General features: G+C 38.1%; 1 protein-coding gene and 1 pseudogene across 1 annotated transcript in view; one reads left to right on the top strand and one right to left on the bottom strand.

The window, feature by feature from the left end:
* Positions 1–6,618: 6,618 nt before the first annotated feature.
* On the top strand, positions 6,619–14,984 carry LOC147603524 (uncharacterized; annotated as a pseudogene).
* A 220-nt stretch (positions 14,985–15,204) lies between these two features.
* Positions 15,205–23,352, bottom strand: part of LOC147603523 (uncharacterized) — a 54,589-nt gene continuing 46,441 nt past the window's right edge. The window contains exon 5 of the mRNA XM_086796975.1: positions 15,205–15,234. Within this exon, the coding sequence (XP_086653101.1) occupies positions 15,205–15,234 (30 nt within the window). The remainder of the gene's footprint in view (positions 15,235–23,352) is intronic.

Genomic DNA, 23,352 nt, shown 5'->3' with positions numbered 1-23,352 from the left:
TAAATTTATTTAAAATTCCTCTTTTCTTTAATAAGATATCCATTATTTCAATTTTACCAAGAATTCCACTTTTGCCATTTAAATGATTGAATTCCAAATGTCATGGGAATTTCTCTTTTATCATTTAAATTTTTCTCATGCATAAATTAAATTTATCTAAAATTTCTCTTCAAATTTAAATACAAATATCCATTAATTTGATTATGCCACTTTTACTATTTAAATGATTGAATTTCATTTTACTATTTAAATGATTGAATTCCAAATGTCATGGGAATTCCTCTTTTATCATTTAAATTTTCTCATGCATAAAATAAATTTATCTTAAAATTTCTCTTTAAATAAAATATACCAAAATTTCTCTTTTTCCATTTAATTACATGGATCTCCATTATCATGGGAATTCCTCTTTTTACATCAAAATAAAATTACCAAAATTACCTCTTTTCTTAATTACTTATTTATGCATAAACACTAAAAATTAGTTTTCCAAGAATGTGATGAAATCATTCTTTTAGCATAGGATGACCAATCCTAGAATATGGTAGGAAGTCCTCTTTTCACATTATGCATAAAAATGATTTATGTATTAATTTCTAAAAATTTTGCCATAGCTCCGCTACTATTAGTGATAATTTTCAATAAATTTTGAAAGAATAAGACTTTGTAATACTATTATGATAGAATAACTATCATTTAGACCTAAATCTAATTTATGAAATTAAATCATAAGTTTATCATAATTTTATTAGCATATAAGCATTAAAAAGCCATTTCTTTAACCTCTAGCTTAACTAGCATAGAGTTTGATTTTTGAATTGAGAATTTATCAATGAGAAGCATCATTTGAATAGAGAGTTGGTCATAGGAATGACCATTCTTTTGGGGAGAGAGAGATATACATAAAGAACATCCCAAATTAAGTATAAAGATAAATTTTTCTTAATTATTCATTACAACTCTTTAGAAAAGCTTGATTTGCATTATAAACAGTTAATTAGAAACTTCTCAAGCTTGAGAGGGGTTGAGAAGTGAAAACATTGAGAACAGTAGAGAAAAGTCATGAAATTGAAAGCCCCAAGGATTGTTGAAGAGTGAGAGAAGCTCCACTCTCTCCAAAAGTAGAGGATTTTTAAGGGATAATAGAAAATATGCTTATTTTAATGTAATATTGGCATGGTATAGCTCAAAGATGAGAATACAAAAGAATGAGGGTCTATTTATAGGTGAGGGAGGCCACTAACTGAGTCCAACTAAGTTCTAGAATTTTCCAGCTTCAGTTTGCTGAATTAGGATTAGTTTTGATCCAGTTTGATCCAGGAGAGAGGAGAGATAAAAATATCATAATTTTTTTGATTTAAAAACTCATCCACATGTGTGAAATAGGCACCTACCTTAAAGTCTTCCCCCTCCTTATTACCAAGGTGTCAAAAATGTAACATTATTCCAAAATATCTCATTTTTAAAGTAATATCTCATAGTTTTTAACTAATAAACCTTGTACTAAGTCAACTCTTCGTCTTATGTGAGCATTTACTCATTTTTGGGTATTTTCTTTTATTCTTTGGATTTATCTCATCCAAACACTTGGATTAATCTTATTGGCCCATAGGAACCTTGATTGGACCATAATCTAAATTTTTTAAAAAATCTTGACCCTTAGACTAAGATCTTTTAAATCATTTTTAATTAATTCCCAATGCACTTTGGAGAATTTATTTCAAACTTCTGTTTCAAGGGAAACCATTTCAAACACTAGGAGAATTTTTATGTCCAAAGATATCTCAATTTTAGATTACCTCTCTCTAGATATTTTCTCTCTCTAGGCTAAAACTGGGTAAAACAAGATCTTTCTTTTATTTTAGAGAGGGGAAATATTACAAGAATAGAAGGGGAAGTTCTTACACCTTTACACCTTAAAAGCTGGAGGGAGGAATCTCACATCCTACCCCACTTAAAAAAACGCGAGATGTCCTCATCTCGTAGGTGGAGTATAATCTCTTTCATCTTCTTCTTCTTCAATCACTTTCAGCGTTACTGCCTTGGAAGTGGACGACCGATTCAAGAACATCTCTCTTTGACTCTTCCTTTTTTGAGGCGGAGGTCTTGCATTACTTTGGATTGAAACTGAGGGTTGGTTGTTAGAGGGTTTACCTCTCTCGGATTTCCCTGATTTTGATGGAAAGGAACCTGATTACTCTGGAAGGAAGGAGCTGGAGTTTGGAATCTTGGTCCTTGATGTCCCCGCCCCAAAAACCTTGATCCAAAAGGAGTTGGGCAATCCATACTCCGATGTCCAAATCCTTGACAGTTATAGCATTTCACTTCCTTGTTCAAGGGTGGAACTTCTGAAGTTGAATTCTAGGGGATTGAGTTTTGGGAAAAGGACCTTTCTTCCATTCTGGAACTTTCCATATCTTGAGCTTGACTTTGTTGTCTCTTAGGCGATGGAAGGTTGGAATCACCTTTTGGAGCTAGAAATCTTTTGAAAGATGATGGTGCTGGCTTCGGCGGGACCTTGACATCAAAGGCCTTGGCAAAATCCTTTGCCATCCGTACTGCTTCGGCCATGGAAACTAGCTTAGCATTCTTCACTAGGATATTCAACATTCAGGAACCTAGCCATCAGCTGTTCCTCATCCACCGTTGGCGAGAATTTGAGGAGGAGAGCAAACGCTTGATGATACACTTCAATAGTTCTGCACCCCTGGGTTAACTCTAAGAATTTCGTTCATCTTGGTTTCTAAAAAGCCGGGAGGACAGAATCTTTTCCTTAGGTAAATTTTGAGATCATTCCTTGTCTGGGTGTTCCGATCCAGACGCTTTGTCTCGCAGTGGTTTCTCCATGCTGCTCTGGCTATTTCTACTATCTTCTGCCTTGCAAAAGCCATTTTACTTTTCTCGTTGTACCTGGTGACATTGAAGTATTCTTCCATTGCTTCGATCCAGTTCTCCACACCCTCGCCCAAGTTTTTCCCTTCACCCTTGAAAGGTCTAGGCTGCGCTCTATGAAGAGTTTTACGAACATCCAAGTTGAGCTCTTCCTGATCGAGTTGAGGGTTATCATGCCTACCACAACGACCTCGATCCATGATCCTATCAATACAAAAATTCTTGTTAAGTCCCTTTATTTATAATTCAAATCCGACTTTAGATCCAACTGATTCTAGGGTTCTTTAGATTGGTCAGCCCCCCACAAAATCATGGGATAAAGATCCCTTCAAACAGAAGAACACACAAAACTCATTATCAGAGAATAACTCATTCATATTCTTAATACAATAATGGTCCATCAGACGGAAAATGCCATCTGAACATTCCTCCATGGGAATTTCAGTTATGCAGGTTCTCAATTTGTCATCCCTTAATTAGAGTCACTGGGTCAAGGTCAACAGTAGCAATCTGTCAGCACAATCCACTAATCTCATAGTGATTTGCTGAAGTCACAATCATCATTCTAGTTTCTATCTTCATCACTGGGATTCGTCCCATTCATCCTCATTGTGGCTTTGTTAAACTTATCTTCTTTCAACTAGAATTCAGGAATCGTTATCTTTCAATCAGAATCCAAATCAACTCATCAATTCTTAACCAGAATTCTAAAATCATATCAACCAGCATTCGAATTCATCATCTAGATAGCATTTTTGCTTATAATTTCAAGGTCTTAGTTTTACTCGTATATATTGTCAGTAAAGAGCTGCAAATATATCCACGGTATATACGGGTAGTCACGGTCCTTGGAGTTATAAGGTAAATACCATCATATCTAGGCCTTAAGCAAGTCAGGGATTCCATACAATTGCGGTACTTCCATCTGAAGACCCAATTACCAATTTATGAATTTTTATTTTGAATATCAATATGTATGAGTTTCATCACACAATTACAATCTTTTACTGGTACTTCATAAATTTTTGACATTTCTTGCTTCTCGGTTGATCCACTTTAGCCAATTCGCTCTGATACCAGCTGAAAGATCCCTGCCCCCTCTGGGCAACAAATTCGGGGGTGCTGGCAGCGGAAGTAGCACTTCTTGCATAGGGCAGAGCCTCTCAGTCGGGGCCTCGTACACGGATATCCGGACAAGAGACTAATCCCTCGGTTTGTTCCAAAATTGAACCCGAAAAAACTTCCCTTGCCTAGAAAGCATGGGTGATTCCTCCAGGATATTTTTATTCTAACGTAGTCAAGAGCCTTAACTAACCAAACTGATCTGACCGAACCAGTAAGTCACATGGTCAGATCAAGGAAGACACTTGCACTTGGATCATAGAGACCAACGTTTTTTTCCTCATGAAGAGGCACAGTCATTGATTGTTTTCCATAGAATAAGGACTATCTGAGATTTACTTCATCTATCGTAACATAACAGAATTGAGTCTCCATTTTAGGGATCCATCAATCCAGCCTAACCCCATCCAGCAGTTTAATGGGTTAGCGAACCGCCCAACCACTGTAGTGATAGGATCCTTTTAGGAATTTGGTTATGTTTTGTCCCAGGTACCAGGGAAAAGAGTTCCCAAGCCCCCTAGCTGGCGCTTCATGCAAACTTCAAGATAGTCACACCACTTACACACCCAATATGAAATTGCCTGTTTCATAGATTTAGCTGTCTTAAAAACAATCTTTGAATGAAACCATAGTATCACTGATCATAATCCTCCAAAATATTCAGTTGAATTTTAATTTCCAATCATTCTTTCATTGGTGTACCTATGGCATCATTGGCAAAACCAGAATGCTTACCACCTGTCCACTCAGGGCCCTTTTCAATAGTTCCTAGCTCATGGTTACTCGAAAATATATTCACTTATAAAAATCCACATGAACTCTCTGTTGAAGATCAGTAAGAGATCAGCCAACGGATCCATATAAAAGAGCCATGGACTCATCCATTGAGGACCAGCAAGGTCAATCAACAAAATCCATGCCCGAGTTCAGAAAACCACTCTAACACCTTGTTCTGTTTTCTTCCTCGACGCATGCATAGGTATCTTCGGTAACCCAGAGCCCTGGTTAGCACCCTCTAGGATCCTTCGTAGGTCACTTAGCACTTCACTCATAGGCCACTTCCTTGGTCCCTCATCCATCGTACCGAAAGCTCACCATTTAAATCGAACCGAGGCTGGTCAAGACCTTGACCTCGGTCGAGACCTTGCTACGCGAGACGTCCTCCGTTGACTCTCTGTTAGATGTTGCAACTTTATCACTGAGGTCTCCCCACGGCCTCATTCACAAGATGGTCAAAATGCTTCCCCAGCATTCTTGACATAAAACAATCATTTAAAAACAGGTCATAAATACAGTTTCTAATTAACTCTCATCTTTCCACATTGTTCCACATCATTTCTCGCTATTCCACATCATTTCTCGTTATTCCACTTTCTTCTACATCAATTCACATTGCTTAATCCACAACTAATCATATATATTCCCATCGCCTTCATCCATTCTCATCCATTCTTATCCAAACACATTATTTTACATCCCATCACATCTATCCTCATCACATCTCATCCATTCTCATCTACCCATATCCTCATCACATCACATCACATCCATTCACATCACATCTCATCCATTCACAACTACCCCGATCCACATCACATCCATTCACAACTACACCGATCCACATCACATCCATTCACATCACATCTCATCCATTCACAACTACCCCGATCCACATCAAATCCATTCACATTACATCTATCCCGATTCACATCACATCTCATCCATTCACATCACATCTCATTCATTAATATCCATCACATTCATTGTATCCCCATCCCATCATATACATTCTATCCATCCCATTCATTGTATCCCCATCCCATCATATACATTCTATCCACATTACATCACATCCACATCCACATCCATCCATATCTCATCACATCCATACACATTCCATCTCATTCATCCACATTCATCCACATCCATCCAGTCATTCACATGCACGTCTATCCACATCCATCCATTCATTCACATTCACATCCACATATATTCACATCACATTCACATCTTTCTCGATTCACATCACATCTCATTCATTCACATCTATCCTGATTAAAATCACATCACATCACATCCTTTCAAATATCCTCACATCTCATTCTCATCTCTTTATCATATCGCATTCACATCTTATTCACATTGCGTTGTCGTGCCATGGCACGTCTATGGTGTGAAACCACGCATATGAGGCCATTAAATGCAAATCCAGATGCATGGGATTAAGTGCCATGACTTGAGTCATTATATGATGCCCATGAACATATGTTCATATTGTAAATGAGGTTCAATAAGACGAGCTGAGGCTGAGTCAGGTCTCGAAGCTTCTGTACATAAGTGTGGTGTGAGTTATGGAGCTTTATGCTTATGGTAGACCTTGTAGTAGGGAACACCCTTCTCGACATGTATGGAAATGTGAGAGCATGTATGATATAAGGTTTGGTTTTCAAGAATGCCCTTTTGAGATATCGTGTCTTGGGATACCACGATTCCTGTTCTCATTCGGAATGAGCAGATCAAGGAGGCTCTGGGTTTGCTGGAGATGATGCTCCTGGGGCGGCAGTGTTTCCTAGTATTGTGGGTCGTTCTCGGCGCACTGGTGTTATGGTGGGTATGGGACAGAAAGATGCATATGTTGGTAATGAGGTTCAATCTAAGTGGAGAATATTGACCTTGAAATATCCTAATGAGCATGGTATCGTAACCAACTGGGATGACATGGAAAAGATTTGGCACCATACATTCTTTAATGAGCTTCGAGTTGCTCCTGAAGAGCATCCAGTCTTGCTCACTGAAGCTCCTCTCAATCCAAAAGCTAATCGAGAGAAGATGACTCAAATCAGGTTCGATACATTCAATGCGCTAGCTACGTATGTTGCTATCCAGGCTGTGCTTTCATTGTATGCCAGTGGAAGGACAACAGGTATTGTGCTGGATTCGGGTGATGGTGTTATGCATACCGTTCCTATCTACGAGGGCTATGCTCTGCCACATGCTATCCTTACATGGCAGCTTACGTGGAGATATCCGAATTTAAAGCTACATAAAAGGTGGCACAGTGTATTGGGAACTAGGGAAATTTCGATAATATAGCTGCAAAAGGGATGCGTGCCCGAATTCCTTGCGGAGAAAGGAGAAATAACCAGAAGGCGGCGCATATCGTCGAGGTGTGTGCAGAAAATGAGAACCAGAGTGTCTTCTAACCAGAGATTTTAAAATCAAAACGGCGCCTACTGTATAGAGCTTCTAGGGATTAGAATTAACGAGTGAATGAAGAGCTATTACAGGAGACGATCTTCAAAAAAATTACACATTATATGATGCTTTGTGATCTTGGCGCAAACTGCAATGCATGAGAAATAGCAAAAACAAAGAAAAATTCGCTTTTTTACTCAGATAAGTGAAATCTTATTTGATGTTATTTACGATTTAAAAAAAAATCGTATAGAAGTTTTTTTTAGTATATATGGTTTTGAAGAACCATGGAATAAAAGGGGGCTTTTTGGTTTTGGATTGTTAGACATGGTGATTTTTTTTAAAGACAGATGAATATGTTGTACATGCTCCATGTGCCATCTTTTGCCTTGTGAGTTGTTGGAATCTGAAAGTAGGTTTTCAGGTGATCAAGAGACATTTTAAAATGATGGAATTGGCATTATATGGTATATGTGATGTGAATGGTCACATGTATATGGAAATCATTTGTAGTATGTGTTATGCCTACATGTGATTGGTTTGAGGCATTTGAAAAAAGGAGTCAGTAAATCTATGCTTGGAACGGGACATGCTCTTGATACACAATTTATGTGCAATCATCAGGCTGAATTCGGGAATGTATTGAGGTGAAATGGCACATGTATATGTCATCAAAAATGGAGATGTCTTATGCTCTTTGAAGAGTATGTGTGTGTATTTCCTTGCTGGGAATTAGAAGCTACTCTCACAGCTAGAAGTCTCGCACTTTCCCAGCGACACCGTCCACGTCACGATAGCTTTTTGGTGAACCCGATGTGAAACTGCTGGGGTGAGAGTGTGGTGAAATACACAAGGAAGTTATGGCTGAGAATCCTGAGGGCCAGGGGGTTCATTTTGACCCCGGGGTTATGCAAATGTTTCAGATGTTTACTATGTATATGCAACAGCAGCAAGCTGTTGAGAGGGGACAAATTTCCACGACTAAAGCATTGCAGTCAATTGTGAAAAAGGTGGATCAATTTGATGGTAAGGACATTACAAAGTACCTGCGCAATTATACAAAGGAAATGGAGCTAAACAGGGTGACTGAGGAGGATATGGTTCGAAGCTTTGAGCTGGTATGTGTTCCTGAAATAAGAGAGCGCATAAGAGGATTACAGACAGCACATGGTGGCAGAAATTGGGAGGAGTTCAAGCTTGCTTTAAAGGATGAATATTTCATGGAGGACTCTGAGCGGGTGACCAAACGAACTTTCTTGGAATGGGTCACAAAACCCAAAATGGGAATTTCTGCCACAGAGTTGCTAAGAGAGTTTGAGAAGCACTATGCCCAGCTGTCAAGGATAGAGCGCACAACTTTGGACAGAGAAAAAACAGAGCTCTTCTTACAAGCAGCTGGGAAAGATCTCCAAGAGAAACTAGAAATCCTCCTTGAGGATAAGGATACAGAGCAAGGGCTAAAGAATGATTGGAATGATGTCGAGGATGCGGTCACCATGCTAGCAAAGCGGCAGCGAAGGAGGGATAAAATGGTGATGAGCTCGGCAACCCCTATAACTGCTGTTATCCCTGAGAATCTACCAAAACCAGCTGCTGCTGCAATCCCAAAGGTAGAAGGGCCGATGGATGAGCTTATTAAGGGTATGCGAGACCTAAAATTGAAGATGTCCAGGATTGAGGAAAAAGGGCTACCATTAGGACAGGCTTCTATGCAAAGGCCTCAAAGCAAAGAAGGGTTTACATTTAGATGTATATGGTGTGATGACCCAGAACATGCAAAGAAAGACTGTGGTAGCTATAAAGAAGCCCTCAGAAATCAACTTGTGTTTTTCAAAGATGGGAAAATCCACCTTACAGAGACTGGTCTTCCATTAAGCACAAACTTTGGGAAAGGAGGGATGAAAAGGCTGGTTGAGGATATGGCTGCTAGCCATGCTATCTCTATGGTTGAGGCAGCAACCTATGGGTTAAAGGCTGGTCAATCAAAGCAGGGATCTGAGAATGATGAAGATTATGAGAATGAAGATTTTTGGCCATCAACAATGGAATTAATTGCGTCAAAGAAGGTGTCTAAGCAAGCTTTGCATGAGGCAGGTGAGTGTATACGTCTTGAGACTGGCTGGGAGAAGCCTGTGGATTCTTTATCTGTTCATGCCTACATTGCTAAATGCCAGAATAATGAGGCACAGGTAGAGGAGAAGCATAAAAGGGAAAATGAGGAAGGAGGGTCATCAAAAAGAGTTACCCATGGAAGTGAAAAGAAGGATCCTGGGCCATCACATATGCCTCTACCGCATAGCAGACCTCTACAGGAAGTATCAATGGAAGAAGTGCCAGCAAAAATGAAGCATGAGAAGGAGAAGGGTAAAGGGAAAAGTCCACTCTATAAGCTTCAATCTGATATTGAAGCCGCAACAAATCTCAAAAAGGTGCTTGAAGAGAGGATTCTAAACAGCAGGGTGGAATTTACACTAGGGGATTGCAAAGAAAGAATTCCATGATGAGATAATTGATATTATACGAAGGAAAAGGCAGTCCATAATTGAATCTATTCCATCACAAGGGGAGGCAAGAACTTCCAAGACTCATGGGGTACAGGTACAGCAAAAGGAAGAGAGAGAAAATGTGGTGGAATGTAATCACTGTGCTGAAGGGGCACGACAAGTGCGCTTTGTGGATGAGGATGATGAAAAAGAAGTTCTTACAAAGAGTCATTACTCCAGGAGCCATTGGGCAAGAGCAACTACTGAAACCCTTGTCAAGATAGGTGACTTGGAAGAGCCGTATGTCGCTCTAATTGATCATGGGTCTGAAATAAATCTTATGGCTAAAAATCTCTACAACAAATGTAAATGGCCAATGGATGTAGATCATGGGTGGATGATTAAAGCAGCTAATAACTCATCTGGAGAGCTCTATGCAGCATGTCCAAATGTAAGGGTAACTATAGGGGATGTGAAAGATGATCAGAACTTCTTTGTTCAGGAGATGTCATCGTATCCCCTTATCCTTGGGCAACCCTACATTACAGCTGTGAGGATGGAAACAAAGGTTTTGGATGATGGCTCGGCATATGCAAGAATAAGGAGTAAAGATGGCAAGAAAGCTGTTCAGTTCTTGACAGTTTGCATTAACCATGAAAGGAACCGTGAGTCTCTTCGAGCACAGTCACTCCCAAAGATAAACAGAGAATTCATGAACTACAGGGAGATGAGGGATTTTGGCCAGGTGCCATTGTAAAGCGGGATTCCAATGGTACAAGGGAAAATGAGTTCTCGCAGGACTCAATCAATGTAAATAACTTTTCAGCAAATTTTCAGGGATTTTCTAGCTATGGGTCACTGGTCTTTGTAAAAAGCAAGGATTTGAAGCGTGGTATGCGTCAATATGTACAGAATGTACAAAAAGGTTTTGAGCAGTGTGGTCTTTTGGAGAAGAATGAGTTTATTTCAGGGGTGCTTGATGAGGTGTCATGTGAATACTATGGATGTGCTTTTTGACATGGGAAGAGCATGCTTACAGGGTGGAAATGAGATGATAGAGGTGTCATCTGTGGGGATGTATGATATAATCCGGGGATTTGAGGGGATGGAATGTAAAAACATGAATTGTGAGATGGATGCTCATGTTGATACAAAGTACAAAACGGTTGCAAAGAAGGTGAAACCAGTTGCCTTGCCCTTGCCACCAGGAAGAACAAGGAGAAATTAGATGAAGCCTCTATGCAACCGAATCTCAGAGATCCGAAGAAAATTGGGCATAAATTTACACAGGAAACCCTAAAAGAGCTGAAGATTGGTGAAAAGGATTTTCTGTTGCCAGTTGAAAGGGAATGCTTTGAGGAGATGCTTGTAAAACATGGGAAAGCCTTTGCTTTTCAGCCGCAGGAGATAGGCTGTGTTGATCCAAGTGTAATAGTGCCAATGGTGATCTTCACTGTACCACATGTGCCCTGGAACCTGTGGCGGCGGCCGATTCTAGTACCAAAGGCTCTCTTGCCAAAGCTGATGGAATTACTAAAAGAAAAGATCAGGATGGGAATTTTGGAGCCATCATGCGCTCCATATTCCAACAGATGGTTTACCGTGCCAAAGAAAAATGGAACATTGCGCTTCATTCAAGACATGCAACCTGTAAACAAAGTCACAATCAAGAATGTGGGAGCAGGTCCGATTGTGGATGAGTTTGCAGAAGCATTTGCAGGGAAAGCTATATACTCTATGGGTGATCTGTATTCGGGATATGATCAGTTCCAGCTGGATATACAAAGCAGGGACTTGACCACAATGAAAACTCCTTTGGGATTAGTAAGGATGTGTACCTTACCACAGGGAGCCACCAACTCAGTGGCGCATATGATGAATGGAATGAATAAAGTCTTGCGAGACTTCATACCACAAATAACTATGCCTTTTCTGGATGATGTGCCAATAAAGGGCTATGATGAGAAAAATAAAGATGAGGATTTGGATTCAAAAGGGTGCCGCAAGTTTGTGGCGAATCATATAAAAGATTGTGATATGATTCTATCCAGGCTTGAAGAGGTGAATCTTACTTTGTCTGGATCAAAATTAGTATTTGGGGTTGGTGAAGTGCTAATAGTGGGGCATCTTTGTAGTACTAATGGACGCCGACCTTGTCCAGCCAAGATAGATGCAATACAAAGAATGAAAGAGATATGCATTAATGTTATAGAGCTGAGGAGATTTCTTGGTGCATGTGTCTTTTATGTTATTTGGATCCCACATTATGCACATGTAGCAGATCCTCTTTATCAACTTTTGAGGAAAAATCAAAAATTTTTGTGGAGTGCAGTATATATTAAAGCTATGCGGAAGCTGAAAGGTTTGCTCCAATCATCACCTACTCTAAGGAAGGCAGATTATGAGTGTGGCAGGCCTGTGATTGTTACAGTTGATACTAGTCCTACCGGGATAGGATGGGCAGCAGGGCAAGATGATGAGGATGATCACAGGTATGTAATCAGATTTGGAGCAAAGGTATTAAGCATTCGTCAGCGAAAATATCCGCAGATCAAGAGGGAGTTATGGGGAATAGTCACTGCTCTAAAATGTGAAAAAGAATATCTTATTGGGGCATCTGTACTTGTGGAAACTGATTGCTTGCCACTCCTTGGGATGATTGCAAGCTGCACCACTCCAGATATTGCTATGCTTAGGTGGATTGCCTATATCAAGTCACTAAATCCTGAGTTTGAGTATATTGCAGGAAAAGATAACCCAGTTGTAGATATGCTATCAAGAGCCAGGTATGAGGATGAAGAAGGGATGATTAGTGATATTGATGATGTAGGTACAAGATTCTATACTACTGCATATGCAAAAGGGGACCATACTTGCTTATCAAATGCACTTGAGTCTTTTAGTGAGGAAATGTATGAAGGAGATTGGTTGCTTATTGGTCAATACTTGAGTACTTTGACAAGACAGGAAAATTGGTTTGACTCAAAATTTAAGAGGATCCGCAGAAAAGCATAGGGTATTCCTAAAGGATGGGTACCTGTGGAAGCATCCTAAGCAGAGGAATGCTATGCCACAGAGAGTCATATGTGATAAAGAGACTCAAGGGAAGCTCGTGAGAGAATTCCATGAGAGTCTCTGGGCTGGACATCGAAGTGTGTGGGCCACCTTTACCAAAATAAAGGAAAGATATTGATGGAAAGGAATGTACAAGGATGTATCCCAATATGTGGAAACATGCATGGTATGTGTACTCAAATGTGCGACATCGTGATGGCTTGCAACCAACCTACCCACCTGCCATGCACTACAAATGGGTAGTGGATCTAGTTACAATGCCTTTGGGAATTTGGCAGATGCGGTACATAGCACTTGCAAGAGAAGATTTGACAAATCAGGTGGAAGGACGTGCTCTTAGAACAAAAAGTACGGAAACAGTATGCAAATTTCTCTTGGAAGATGTGATTTGCCGGTATGGCTATGTTGGGAAAATAACAGCTGATAGGGGTGAGCTAGATGTTGAAGAAGCAAAGGGAATTCTTCTCTAAAATTGGCATCAAACTGTCCCTAACATGTGCTTACAATCCTGAGGGCAATGGTAAAAGTGAGCGAGGACATCCTTCAATCATTAAAGCTTTGGCTAAGGCATGCAGAGAAAGAATGCGAGAGTGGCCAAGGCTGCTACCATATGCCTTGTGGGCTGACCGTACAACTCATAGCTCAGTGACAGGATACATGCCTGCAGAATTAATGTATGGTCAGAAGCCAGTAATGCCAGTTGAAGAAGTAGTCCCAACTTGGAATGTATTGCCCTGGGTGGAAGGATTGAACAGGGAAGACCTCCTTGCATTGCGAATAAGGCAGCTGGAGAGGAGGCCTGAAGATGTAGAGCTTGCTAAAGCTCGTTTGAAAGATGCAAGGTTGAAAAATAAAGAAAGATTTGATAGAAGACACAGACTCCGGCCAAAACCTATTGAAGAAGGTGATTGGGTCCTAATGTATGATAGTAGCCTTGACAACCAGTTCACTGTTCAAAGAAAGTTTGCAAAAAGATGGTTTGGCCCTTACATTGTCAAACATGTGCATGGAAATGCCACGTATACCCTGTGTGAGCTTGATGGAACAGAGATAAAGAATCTTGTAGCAGGCAAAAGGATCAAGATGTTTAAAAGAAGGCATGACAATGATCCTTTTGATTCACAGGAAACTCAGGATGAGTGATCGTATGGATATGGTTGAAGAGGAAGAGGATGATCTTCTTGTAGAAGATGAAGATGACATCCAGTTATATGTGGATCTTGATGATGATTTGGCACATACCAGAGGATGTGCAGGTTTAGAGGGGGTGGAAGTCGTGCCATGGCACGTCTATGGTGTGAAACCACACATATGAGGCCATTAAATGCAAATCCAGATGCATGGGATTAAGTGCCATGACTTGAGTCATTATATGATGCCCATGAACATATGTTCATATTGTAAATGAGGTTCAATAAGACGAGCTGAGGCTGAGTCAGGTCTCGAAGCTTCTGTACATAAGTGTGGTGTGAATTATGGAGCTTTATGTTTATGGTAGACCTTGTAGTAGGGAACACCCTTCTCGACATGTATGGAAATGTGAGAGCATGTATGATATAAGGTTTGGTTTTCAAGAATGCCCTTTTGAGATATCGTGTCTTGGGATACCATGATTCCTGTTCTTATTCGGAATGAGCAGATCAAGGAGGCTCTGGGTTTGCTGGAGATGATGCTCCTGGGGCGGCAGTGTTTCCTAGTATTGTGGGTCGTTCTCGGCGCACTGGTGTTATGGTGGGTATGGGACAGAAAGATGCATATGTTGGTAATGAGGTTCAATCTAAGTGGAGAATATTGACCTTGAAATATCCTAATGAGCATGGTATCGTAACCAACTGGGATGACATGGAAAAGATTTGGCACCATACATTCTTTAATGAGCTTCGAGTTGCTCCTGAAGAGCATCCAGTCTTGCTCACTGAAGCTCCTCTCAATCCAAAAGCTAATCGAGAGAAGATGACTCAAATCAGGTTCGATACATTCAATGCGCTAGCTACGTATGTTGCTATCCAGGCTGTGCTTTCATTGTATGCCAGTGGAAGGACAACAGGTATTGTGCTGGATTCGGGTGATGGTGTTATGCATACCGTTCCTATCTACGAGGGCTATGCTCTGCCACATGCTATCCTTATGTGGCAGCTTACGTGGAGATATCCGAATTTAAAGCTACATAAAAGGTGGCACAGTGTATTGGGAACTAGGGAAATTTTGATAATATAGCTGCAAAAGGGATGCGCGCCCGAATTCCTTGCGGGGAAAGGAGAAATAACCAGAAGGCGGCGCATATCGTCGGGGTGTGTGCAGAAAATGAGAACCAGAGTGTCTTCTAACCAGAGATTTTAAAATCAAAACAGCGCCTACTGTATAGAGCTTCTAGGGATTAGAATTAACGAGTGAATGAAGAGCTATTACAGGAGACGATCTTCAAAAAAATTACACATTATATGATGCTTTGTGATCTTGGCGCAAACTGCAATGCATGAGAAATAGCAAAAACAAAGAAAAATTCGCTTTTTTACTCAGATAAGTGAAATCTTATTTGATGTTATTTACGATTAAAAAAAAAATCGTATAGAAGTTTTTTTTAGTATATATGGTTTTGAAGAACCATGGAATAAAAGGGGGCTTTTTGGTTTTGGATTGTTAGACATGGTGATTTTTTTTAAAGACAGATGAATATGTTGTACATGCTCCATGTGCCATCTTTTGCCTTGTGAGTTGTTGGAATCTGAAAGCAGGTTTTCAGGTGATCAAGAGACATTTTAAAATGATGGAATTGGCATTATATGGTATATGTGATGTGAATGGTCACATGTATATGGAAATCATTTGTAGTATGTGTTATGCCTACATGTGATTGGTTTGAGGCATTTGAAAAAAGGAGTCAGTAAATCTATGCTTGGAACGGGACATGCTCTTGATACACAATTTATGTGCAATCATCAGGCTGAATTCGGGAATGTATTGAGGTGAAATGGCACATGTATATGTCATCAAAAATGGAGATGTCTTATGCTCTTTGAAGAGTATGTGTGTGTATTTCCTTGCTGGGAATTAGAAGCTACTCTCACAGCTAGAAGTCTCGCACTTTCCTAGCGACACCGTCCACGTCACGACAGCATACACATCTTATTCACATTTAGTAACATTTTCTATTTTTGATACCGATGGGACTTTTCTAAATTTCTACCAATTGCTTGGCCTAGGTAAAGGTTCTTTTTCTCGACGGATATTTTCATATTCTTTCTCAATTTTCTCAAGTGAAATATATTCAATATTCTTCTTTTTGAGTAAAAGATTCATGGGATTTACAAAAATCAATTCTACCCATATTTCCCAATAATGCTCAAAATTATACTTTTTGATAACTACTCATAATTTGAATTATGCTAAAAATTTCTCTTTTTTTCATTTAATTTATTGGATCTCAATTATCATGGAAATTCCTCTTTTTACATTTAAATGATTGAATTCCAAATGTCATGGGAATTCCTCTTTTATCATTTAAATTTTTCTCATGCATAAAATAGATTTATCTGAAATTCCTCTTCAAATTTAAATAAAAATATCCATTAATTAGATTATGCCAAGAATTCCACTTTTACTATTTAAATGATTGAATTCCAAATGTCATGGGAATTTCTCTTTTATCATTTCAATTTTCTCATGCATAAAATAAATTTATCTAAAATTTCTCTTTAAATAAAATATTCATTATTTTAATATACCAAAATTTCTCTTTTTTCATTTAATTACATGGATCTCCATCATCATGGGAATTCCTCTTTTTACATAAAAATAAAATTTCCAAAGTTACCTCTTTTCTTAATTACTTATTTATGCATAAACACTAAAAATTACTTTTCCAAGAATGTGATGAAAATCATTCTTTTAGCATAGGATCACCAATCCTAGAATATGGTAGGAAGTCCTCTTTTCAAATTATGCATAAAAATGATTTATGTATTAATTTCTAAAAATTTTACCATAGCTCCGCTGCTATAAATTGGTTTAGTATGTTGAGAAGAAAGCCCCAAGGATTGTTGAAGAGAGAGAGAAGCTACACTCTCTCCAAAAGTAGAGGATTTTTTAGGGATAATAGAAAATATGCTTATTTTAATGTAATATTGGCATGGTATAGCTCAAAGATGAGAATACAAAAGAATGAGGGTCTATTTATAGGTGAGGGAGGCCACTAATTGAGTCCAACTAAGTTCTAGAATTTTCCAGCTTCAGTTTGGCTAAATTTGGACAAGATTTGGAACAGTTTAGCTCCCATTTTGATCCAATTTGATCCAGTAGAGAGGAGAGATAAAAATATCACAAATGTTTTTGATTTAAAAACTCATCCACATGTGTGAAATAGGAACCTACCTTAAAGTCTTCCCCCTCCTTACCAAGGTGTCAAAAATGTATCATTATTCCAAAATATCTCATTTTTAAAGTAATATCTCATAGTTTTTGACTAATAAACCTTGTACTCAATCAGTCAATTTTTTGTCTTATGTGAGCATTTACTCATTTTTGGGTATTTTATTTTATTCTTTAGATTTATCTCATCCAAACACTTGGATTAATCTTATTGGCCCATAGGAACCTTGATTGGACCATAATCCAAAATTTTCAAAAAATCTTGACCCTTACGCTAAGGACTTTTAAATCATTTTTAATTGATTCCTAATGCACTTTGGAGAATTTATTTTGAACTTCTATTTTAGGGGAAACCATTTCAGACACTAGGAGGATTTTTATATCCAAAGAAATCTCAATTTTGGATTTTCTCTCTCTAGACATTTTCTTTTATTTCAGAGAGGGGAATAATTACAAGAACAGAAGGGGAGGTTCTTACACCTTTACACCTTAAAAACTGGAGGGAGGAATCTTACATCCTACCCCACTTAAAAAAACGCGAGATGTCCTCATCTCTCGCAGGTGGAGTCTAATCTCTTTCATCTTCTTCTTTTTTAATCACTTCCAGCGTTATTGCCTTGGAAATAGACGATCGATTCGGGAACATCTCTCTTTGACGTTCCTTATTCTAAGGCGGAGGTATTGCATTACTTTGGATTGAAACTGAGGATTGGTTAGAGGGTCTACTACCTCTAGGATTTTCCTGATTTTGACAGAAAGGAACCTGATTACTCTGGAAGGGAACCTGATTACTCTGGAAGGAAGGAGCTGGAGTTTGGAATCTTGGTCCTCGATTTTCCCGCCCCAAAAACCTTAATCCAAAAGGAGTTGGGCAATCCATACTACGATGTCCAAGTCCTTGATAGTTATAGTATTTCACTTCCTTGTTCAAGGGTGGAACTTCTGAAGTTAAATTCTAGGGGATTGAGTTCCAGGAAAAGGACCTTTCTTCCATTCTTGAACTTTCCATATCCTGAGCTTGACTTTGTTGTCTCTGAGGCGATGGAAGGTTGGAATCACCTTCTGGAGCTAGAAATCTTTTGAAAGATAATGGTGCTAGCTTTGGCGGGACCTTGACATCAAAGGCCTTGGCAAAATCCTTTGCCATCTATACTGCTTTGGCCATGGAAACTAGCTTGGCATTCTTCACTAGGATATTCAAAGGTTTGTTCAGTCCCCGAATGAACCTGGCCATCTGCTGTTTTTCATCCAGCGGTGGCGAGTATTTGAGGAGGAGACCAAACGCTTGGTGATACACTTCAATAGTTCTGCTTCTGTGGGTTAACTCTAAGGATTCGTTCATCCCTCATCACAAGATGGTCAAAATGCTTCCCCAGCATTTTTGACATAAAACAGTCATTTAAAAACAGGTTATAAATACAGTTTCTAATGAACTCTCATCTTTCCACATTGTTCCACATCATTTCTTGTTATTCCACTTTCTTTTACATCAATTCACATTGCTTAATCCACATCTAATCATATGTATTTCCATCGTCCTTCATCCATTCTCATCCAATATTACATCCCATCACATCTATTCTCATCACATCTCATCCATTCTCATCTACCCTTATCCTCATCACATCACATCACATCCATTCACAACTACCCTGATCCACATCACATTCATTCACATTACATCTATCCCGATTCACATCACATCTCATCCATTCACATCACATCTCATTCATTTCTCATTCATTCACATCACATCTCATTCATTCACATCACATCTCATCCATTCACATCACATCTCATTCATTCACATCCATCACATTCATTGTATCCCCATCCCATCATATACATTCTATCCAGATTACATTACATCACATCCACATCCACCATCTATATCTCATCACATCCATCCCCATCCCATCATATACATTCTATCCAGATTACATTACATCACATCCACATCCACCATCTATATCTCATCACATCCATACACATCCCATCATATACATTCTATCCAGATTACATTACATCACATCCACATCCACCATCTATATCTCATCACATCCATACACATTCCATCTCATTCATCCACATCCATCCAGTCATTCACATGCTTGTCTATCCACATCCATCCATTCATTCACATTTACATCCAGATATATTCACATCACATTCACATCTATCGCGATTCACATCACATCTCATTCATTCACATTCACATCTATCGCGATTCACATCACATCTCATTCATTCACATCTATCCTAATTCACATCACATCCTTTCATAGATCCTCGCATCTCATTCTCATCTCTTCATTCACATCCACATCCATTTACATCACCTCAAATCCCATCCACATTCATTTACATCACACCACATCTTTATCACACCCACTCACATCTTAGCATACCCACTCACATCTTTATCACACCCACTCACATCTTATCATATTGCATTCACATCTTATTCACATCGCATACACATCTTATTCACATCGCATACCACATCCACTTACATCACCTAATATCCCATCCACATTCATTTACATCACACCACATCTTTATCACACCTACTCACATCTTATCATATCGCATTCACATCTTATTCACATCGCATACACATCTTATTCACATTTAATAACATTTTCTATTTTTGATACCGATGGGACTTTTCTAAATTTCTACCAATTGCTTGGCCTAGGTAAAGGTTCTTTTTCTCGACGGATATTTTCATATTCTTTCTCAATTTTCTCAAGTGAAACATATTCAATATTCTTCTTTTTGAGTAAAACATTCATGGGATTTACAAAAATCAATTCTACCCATATTTCCTAATAATGCAAAAAATTTGAATTACTTCTCATAATTTGAATTATGCTAAAAATTTCTCTTTTTCCCATTTAATTTATTGGATCTCAATTATCATGGGAATTACGCTTTTATTATAAAATAACATTATCTAAAATTCTTCTTTTCTTTAATAAGATATACATTATTTCAATTTTACCAAGAAGTCCACTTTTACCATTTAAATGATTGAATTCCAAATGTCATGGGAATTCCTCTTTTATCATTTAAATTTTTCTCAAGCATAAATTAAATTTATCTAAAATTCTTCTTCAAATTTAAATAAAAATATCCATTAATTTGATTATGCCTAGAAATCCACTTTTACTATTTAAATGATTGAATTCCAAATGTCATGGGAGTTCCTCTTTTATCATTTAAATTTTATCATGCATAAAATAAATTTATCTAAAATTTCTCTTTACATAAAATATTTATTATTTTAATATACCAAAATTTCTCTTTTTTCATTTAATTACATGGATCTCCATTATCATGGGAATTACCTCTTTTCTTGATTACTTATTTATGCATAAACACTAAAAATTAGTTTTCCAAGAATGTGATGAAAATCATTCTTTTAGCATAGGATGACCAATCCTAGAATATGGTAGGAAGCTGTCTTTTCACATTATGCATAAAAATGATTTATGTATTAATTTCTAAAAATTAAGCCATAGCTCCGCCTGCTATTAGTGATAATTTTTAATAAATTTTAAAAGAATAAGACTTTGTTATACTATTATGATAGAATAACTATCATTTAGACCTAAATCCAATTTATGGAATTAAATCATAAGTTTATCATAATTTTATTAGCATATAAGCATTAAAAAGCCATTTCTTTAACCTCTAGCTTAACTAGCATAGAGTTTGATTTTTGAATTGAGAATTTATCAATGAGAAGCATCATTTGAATAAAGAGTTGGTCATAGGAATGACCATTCTTTTGGGGAGAGGGAGATATACATAAAGAACACCCCAAATTAAGCATAAAGATAAATTTTTCTTAATTATTCATTACAACTCTTAAGAAAAGCTTGATTTGCATTATAAACACTTAATTAGAAACTTCTCAAGCTTGAGAGGGGTTGAGAAGTGAAAACATTGAGAACAGTAGAGAAAAGCCATAAAATTACATCTTAACTCTTGATTTTGCTTGCTTCTTTATCGTAGAAGGAAGCCCCCAACCAATCAATTGGTTTAGTATATTGAGAAGAAAGCCCCAAGGATTGTTGAAGAGAGAGAGAAGCTCCACTCTCTCGAAAAGTATAGGATTTTTAAGGGATGATAGAAAATATGCTTATTTTAATGTAATATTGGCATGGTATAGCTCAAAGATGAGAATACAAAAGAATGAGGGTCTAATTATAGGTGAGGGAGGCCACTAATTGAGTCCAACTAAGTTCTAGAATTTTTCAACTTCAGTTTGACTGAATTTGGACAAGATTTGGACTAGTTAAGCTCCCATTTTGATCCAGTTTGATCCAGGAAAAAGGAGAGATAAAAATATCACAATTTTTTTGATTTAAAAAATCATCCACATGTGTGAAATAGGCACCTACCTTAAAGTCTTCCCCCTCCTTACCAAGATGTCAAAAATGTATCATTATTCTAAAATATCTCATTTTTTAAGTAATATCTCATAGTTTTTAACTAATAAACCTTATACTCAGTCAACTCTTCGTCTTATGTGAGCATTTACTCATTTTTGGGTATTTTCTTTTATTCTTTGGATTTATCTCATCCAAACACTTGGATTAATCTTATTGGCCCATAGGAACCTTGATTGGACCATAATCTAAAATTTTCAAAAAATCTTGACCCTTAGGCTAAGGTCTTTTAAATCATTTTTAATTGATTCCTAATGCACTTTGGAGAATTTATTTTGAAATTCTATTTCAAGGGAAACCATTTCAGACACTAAAAGGATTTTTTTATCCAAAGATATCTCAATTTTGGATTATCTCTCTCTAGACATTTTCTCTCTCTAGGCTAAAACTGGGTAAAACAAGATCTTTCTTTTATATCAGAGAGGGGAATAATTACAAGAATAGAAGGGGAGGTTCTTACACCTTTACACCTTAAAAGCTAGAGGGAGGAATCTTACATCCTACCCCACTTAAAAAAACGCGAGATGTCCTCATCTCGCAGGTGGAGTATAATCTCTTTCATCTTCTTCTTCTTCAATCAATTCCAGCGTTACTGCCTTGGAAGTGGACGACCGATTCAGGAACATCGCTCTTTGACTTTCCCTATTCTAAGGAGGCAGAGGTCTTGCATTACTTTGGATTGAAACTGAGGGTTGGTTAGAGGGTCTACCTCTGGGATTTCCTTGATTTTGACGGAAAGGAACCTGATAACTCTGGAAGGAAGGAGCTAGAGTTTGGAATCTTGGTCCTTGATTTCCCCGCCCCGAAAACCTTGATCCAAAAGGAGTTGGGCAATCCATACTGCGATGTCCAAATCCTTGACAATTATAGCATTTCACTCCCTTATTCAAGGGTGGAACTTCTGAAGTTGAATTCTAGGGGATTGAGTACAGTAATGGTCCATCATACCAAAAATGCCATTTGAACATTCCTCCACGGGAATTTCAATTATGCAGGTTCTTAATTTGTCATCCCTTAATTAGAGTCACTGGGTCAAGGTCAACAGTAGCAATCTGTCAGCACAATCCACTAATCTCATAGTGATTTGCTGAAGTCAATCATCATTCCAGTTACTATCATCATCACTGGGATTCGTCCCATTCATCCTCATTTTGTCTTTGTTAAACTTATCTTATTTCAACCAGAATTCAGGAATCATTATCTTTCAATCAGGATCTAAATAAACTCATCAATTCTCAACCAGAATTCTAAAATCATATCAACCAGCATTCGAATTCATCATCTGAAAAGCATTTTTGCTTATAATTTCAAGGTCTTAGATTTACTCATATATATTGTCAGTAAAGAGCCGCACATATACCAATGATATATATGGGTAGTCACGGTCCTTGGAGTTATAAGGTAAATACCATCATATCTAGGCCTCAAGCAAGTCAGGGATTCCATACAATTGCGGTACTTCCATCTGAAGACCCAATTACCAATTTATGAATTTTTATTTTGAATATCAATTTGTATGAATTTCATCACACAATTACAATCTTTTACTGGTACTTCTTCATAAATTTTTGACATTTCTTGCTTCTTGGTTGATCCACTTTAGCCAATTTGCTTTGATACCAACTGAAAGATCCTTACCCCCTCCGCGCAACGAATTCGGGTGTGCTAGCAGCGGAAGTAGCACCTCTTGCGCAGAGGGCAGAGCCTCTCACTCGGGGCCTCGCCCACGCATATCCGCACAAGAGACTCATCCCTCGGTT

This window comes from Cibotium barometz, chromosome 64 (genome assembly GCF_041138505.1).
Source record: "Cibotium barometz isolate CiBa-2024 chromosome 64, ASM4113850v1, whole genome shotgun sequence".
Classification (NCBI taxonomy): domain Eukaryota; kingdom Viridiplantae; phylum Streptophyta; class Polypodiopsida; order Cyatheales; family Cibotiaceae; genus Cibotium; species Cibotium barometz.
The sequence above is the reverse complement of the archived record's forward strand: the minus strand, read 5'-3'. Positions and strand labels throughout refer to the sequence as shown.